Here is a 5,603-nt window from a genome sequence, read left to right as displayed (position 1 = left end):
TATAGGGACCAAATTTAGAAAAAAATTTTATTCATCCTATAATGATTAAGTTGACAATGACAATGAAGAAAGATACTTGTCATATGTTGTTTAACATAGTCAGTTTTATAATTTACGTTTAAGTTCAGTTGATGAAGATATTTAAATATTTTTGTACCTTTATCAAATTACCTTCACGCCATTTAAAAAGTTTACTTCTATAAATATCAAGTATCAATTGGTACTAAATAACAATATCAACGAAACAATATAATTGCCGCCAATTAGGCTGTCAGTTAGAAAATTTTTTCTCCCCCTTTTGGAAGACATAGTAATGGAAAAAAAAATTAATTAAAACATTATTATAGTTATTAACAGAAGTATTTTGATGACAGTAAATAATCAACGTGGAACATTTCCGTATAAATTGCAAGAGCTTCCATCAAATGCTCACAGTTTGTCAGAGATCATCAAGTGCATTCCAACATTTTGGCAAGCTTTACTATCATTAATACATAAAATTATGAAGCATACATTTGTTTTCGCATTCCTCATGGTAGTCGCCATTGGCACTGTAAAGGTAATCTAAAATAGATCATTAGTTTCCATATAAAACATTAATCTAATCATTCTTTCCTATCTAGGCCAATTTCTCTGATGATATGAAGGCATTATTTGAAGCTTGTAGCGCCAATTTCCCAAATTTCCAAGGCGATATAGTTAAGTTGTTCAAAATTGAAATGGGAATGGAGCCCGCTGATGATGCTTCGAAATGCTACATAAAATGCATTATGGAAAAGGAGGGAACTTTCGTAAATGGAACATTCAATATGGATGAGTTTATTAAGATACACAAAGAACATCCAGTTTTAAAGGATCATTTAGATGAGGTTATCGAAAGAGCTAAAAATTGTTCAGCCCTGAAGGGAGTCAATGATTGTGATGCAGCTTACAAAATTGGCACATGTTTGTCTCATCGTCACTGAAGGAATGTTTTCACAAAGTATAACTTTAAATGTTAGAGGTTTTCATAAACTAGAATAAATGTATGGCTATAGCGAAAGCTTCCAGCAATGGAATAAGTGTTCTATTCTATCATTATGTTCGGAAAACATCGATATCAAGCTACTACTACTACTACATATACGTACATAAGTGTTTCAGAGTTTACAAATTGGAAATTTTGCCCATGAACATTCCACTAAGGAACAGGGCCATACTTCTCACATATCAAAGAGTGCAGTCCGATTCAAGTTTAAGCTCAATGATAAGGGGTCTGCTTTTTATGGCTGAGTCCGAACGGCGTGCCGCAGTGCCACTCATCTTTTGGAGAGAAGTTTTACATGGCATATTACCTCACAAATGTTGCCAGCATTAGGAGGGGAAAGCCACCGCTGAAAATTTTTGCTGATGGTCTCGCCAGGATTCGAACCCAGGTGTTCAGCGTCATGCGCTACGGCGGCCTCCGTATTTCAGAGTTTGGTAAAGTTCACAGGCGGACCATAGGGCTATGTCTAATATAGCTTCTTACCTGAACCTTTGGGTGCAGCGAGCGTTTAGTAATTTCACTCCGCAAGAATATTCTGTTATGCGTAATCGGTAGTTATTTTTTGGAACAAAATGCTAAGTCATTCAAGGATAGCTGTGATAGTAATATCCTTTAGGCGGTTGATGGTCTTCGTCAGTTTCCAGTGGAACGGCAGATCTAGAGCCCGAGAATAGGCTTAGAATTATTGGGTTGCTCAAAAAGTAATTGCGGATTTTTCATAAGTCGGCGTTGACAAATTTTTTCATAGCTTGTGACTCTGTAATTGCATATTTTCTTCTGTCAGTTATCCGCTGTTACTTTTAGCTTGCTTTAGAAAAAAAGTGTAAAAAAGTATATTTGATTAAAGTTCATTCTAAGTTTTATTAAAAATGCATTTACTTTCTTTTAAAAAATCCGCAATTACTTTTTGGGCAACCCAATGGAACTGGCAAATTATTATTAATCGCAACATTCGATATTTTCGATGTTTTCATATCCCCCACCAAAGGATGAGAGTATATTCAATTTGCGTCATTCCGTTTGCAACAAATCGAAATATCCTTTTCCGACCATCTAGTCATGTCCGTCCGTCTGTCTCTTGAAATCATGCTACAGTCTTTGAAAATAGAGATATTGAGCTGAAACTTGGTACAGGTTCTTTTTTTTTTGTCCATAAGCAGGTTAAGTTCGAAGATGGGCTATATTAGACTATATCTTGATATAGCCCCCATATAGACCGATCCGCCGATTAAAGGTCTTAGGCCCATAAAAGCCAAATTTATTGTCCAATTTTGCTGAAATGTGGGATACTGAGTTGTGTCTTCGTCTTCATCCTCAATTTGACTCAGATCTGTCCAGATTTGGATATAGCTGCCATATAGACCGATCTCTCGTTTTAAGGCCTTGGACCCATAAAAGGAGCATTTGTTGTACGATTTCGATGAAATTTGGGACAGTGAGTTGCGTTAGGCCCTTCTACATTCTTTTCCAATTTGGCTCAGATCGTTCCAGATTTGGATATAGATGCCATATAGACCGATCTCTCGATTTAAGGTCTTTGATCCATAAAAGCACCATTTATTGTCCGATTTTGCTGAAATTTGGGACAGTGAGTTGTGTTAGGCCACTCAACATTCATTTGACTTAGATCGGTCTAGATTTGGATATAGCTGCCATGTAGATCGATCTTTCGATTTAATGCCTTGAGACCATAAAAGTCCCATGTATTGTCCGATTTGGCTGGAATTTCCGACAGTGAGTAGTATTAGACCCTTCAAGATGGCCCAGATCGGTACAGATTTGGCTATAACTTTCATATAGACAGATGAACATGGCGAGGAAAGTACGATCTGTCACCGCACGGAAGCTAGACATTGAAAAGCTGCAAACACAACAAATGGCAGCGGCATACTCCACTCGACTGACCCAACTGCTTGATGAAAGCACTCCGATTATATAATGGCGCAGAGGCACATTATTGCCCACTCTATGAAAAATGCCGCGAAATACGTACTTGGGTACCGGAAGCCTCCTCCAAGAAATCCATGGTACGACCAAGAGTGTAGAGATGCTACTGAAGCCAAGAATGCGGCATATAGAGCAACCCTGCAATCAGTAGCAACGCGCCAGATGAAGGAGAGGTATCGGGAGAAAAAGAGAGAGGAGAAACGTCTATTCCGCAGACAGAAAAAGGAAATGGAAAGACGTGAATGTGAGCGAATTGAGATGTACAGGAGTCAGAATAAAGTCCGGAAATTCTACCAAAGAATTAAACATCAAACCGATGGCTTTGGCACAGGCACATCCTCCTGCAGAGACAAAGAAGGAAATCTGGTAACTGACAAGGATAACATGCTGAGGATATGGAAAGAACATTTTACCCAAATGCTAGTGTCCGGGAAGAGGACACCGCAGAATAAATTCCAGATGATGGTATAGAATGTTTACCTCCAAGTCAGAATGAGGTTCAAATAGCAATGACCCGACTGAAGAACAACAAGGTAGCAGGAGCCGACGGATTACCCGCTGAACTATTTAAGACCGGAGGCGACACGCTGATAAGGCGTTTGCATCAGCTTATCTGGCTAGAAGAACGCATACCCGATGATTAGAATCTCAGCATACTATGTCTCGTACACAAGAATGGAGACAAGACGGAATGTGCCAACTACAGATGAGCCAGTCCAGTCTCTTCCCCATCGCATACCAGATACTCTCGAGCGTACTTTGTGAAAGGTTAAAACCCTTAAGTCAATGAGATAATTGGGCCCTATCAATGCGGCTTTAGACCTGGTAAATCCACCCTAGATCAGATATTCACACTGCGCCAAATCCTGGAAAAGACCAGAGAAGAAAAAATTAACACCTACCATCTCTTTGTTGACTACAAAGCCGCCTTCGATACTCCTTTACGTTCAAAGGTATTTCAAGCCATGTCTGAATTTGGTATCCCTGCAAAACTAATAAGACTCTGCAGGATGACTCTTGCTGATACGCGTTCCTCGGTAAGAATAGGAAAGAATCTTTCGGAACCTTTTAATACCAAACGAGGTTTCAGACAAGGAGACAGCCTATTGTGTGATCTCTTTAATATCCTGCTGGAGAATATTGTACGAGATGCAGATGTGAATAGATATGGCACACTAATCATAAGAGAACACATGCTACTCGCCTATGCCGACGATATCGACATCACCGTCGGTCTGTCACCGGAAGTTGTAACTGCAGCCTTTGAAAGAACCGAAAGAGCGCCAGTGAACATGGGTCTGGCAGTAAATGGAGATAAGACAAAACGCCTTGTACAACCGAGCAGATAAAGAAAATGGAAAAAGTTGGGAACCACAACTTTGAGATAGTCAGCAACTTTATCTACCTCTGCACCGCCTTAACCGAAACGAATGACACCAGTTTTGAGATAAAACGAAGAAAAATACTGGCAAGCAGATGCTACTTTGGTTAATTAAGCAGTTTAGAAACAAGGCCACTTCTCGACAGACGAAAATTACACTATGCAAGACATTGATACTACCCGTGCTGTTATATGACTCTGAAGCATGGGTACTTGTGAAAGTAGAGTGTTTGAAGTGTTTGAACGAAAGATTATTCGTAAAATATATGTACCAGTTTGCGTTAATGGAGAATATGTATGTCATAAGAACCACGAGCTGTATGACGATGATAGCATAGTTATACGTATCAAAATACAATGGAGGCGATGGCTAGGTCATGTTGTCAGAATGGATGAAGAAGCTCCAGCCAAGAAGTCTTTTGAAGGCAAACCAGGTCTACTAAAAGCCCTATGGAAAGATCAAGTGGTAGAAGACACCTACGTGGAACAAACGGTCTGTCATAGCTAATTAAAGTAAAGTAAAGATCTGTTGTGATTTTCAAGTAGGGCCCAAATCGGGCCTTCCCAACTTGATATGAGTTCCTGTAAGTCGTAGTTATTGTGCGAAAGTCTCATTCCTCAATTAGAGTCCTTCTCTAAGACCCTATAAGGCATGTATGCTCTTGGTTATTATGAAATTCTCAGACGATCAGGGCTAGATCTGCCTATCTGTTTTAAAACACATTATCATCCGGTCGAATGAAGCTAGTCGCTTTTTTTAGAGGGCTCCAGAAGTCTTCCCAACAAGATATGAGCTCCTGTAAGCTGTAATTATTGTGCGAAAGTCTCATTGCTAAATTTGAGTACTTCTCTAAGATCCTATAGGGTACGTATTCTCTTGGTCGTTATGACATTTTGAGACGATCTAGCCCTGTCTGCTTATCTGTTGAAAAATACATTATCCTTCGAAGTCAATACCCTTATTAAAATTTTTGCATTCCTCTTAAATTTTGCGTTCTCATTCTACTGAGTCTACTCTTTTAAAACATTTTCGGATTTATTTGGGAAAAAGGTACTTACTGTTTCGCAGCTCCCATCAGACCGTTCCTTTTCATTACAATAAGTACATTCCATAATTATTCTACTTCCGCATCTATCCGCATGCACTGTAGCATAGAAAACTAATTTCTATGGTAATGTGGCACGTGTATGTAATGCCTTTCGAAAATGAAACAAAAATAGAATAAGTGACACAACTAATATCGCAGC

General features: G+C 39.2%; 1 protein-coding gene across 1 annotated transcript; it reads left to right on the top strand.

The window, feature by feature from the left end:
* Window positions 1-323: 323 nt before the first annotated feature.
* LOC106090256 (general odorant-binding protein 56h-like) lies at window positions 324-1,019 on the top strand. The gene is made up of 2 exons (XM_013256390.2): window positions 324-559; window positions 624-1,019. Exons 1-2 carry the CDS (start codon window positions 368-370, stop codon window positions 963-965), a joined length of 534 nt encoding a protein of 177 aa, XP_013111844.2. The 5' UTR covers window positions 324-367; the 3' UTR covers window positions 966-1,019.
* Window positions 1,020-5,603: the final 4,584 nt, after the last annotated feature.

Source organism: Stomoxys calcitrans, chromosome 5, assembly GCF_963082655.1.
Source record: "Stomoxys calcitrans chromosome 5, idStoCalc2.1, whole genome shotgun sequence".
Lineage (NCBI taxonomy): Eukaryota > Metazoa > Arthropoda > Insecta > Diptera > Muscidae > Stomoxys > Stomoxys calcitrans.
Note: the sequence above shows the minus strand (reverse complement) of the source record. Positions and strands in the feature narration are given on the sequence as shown.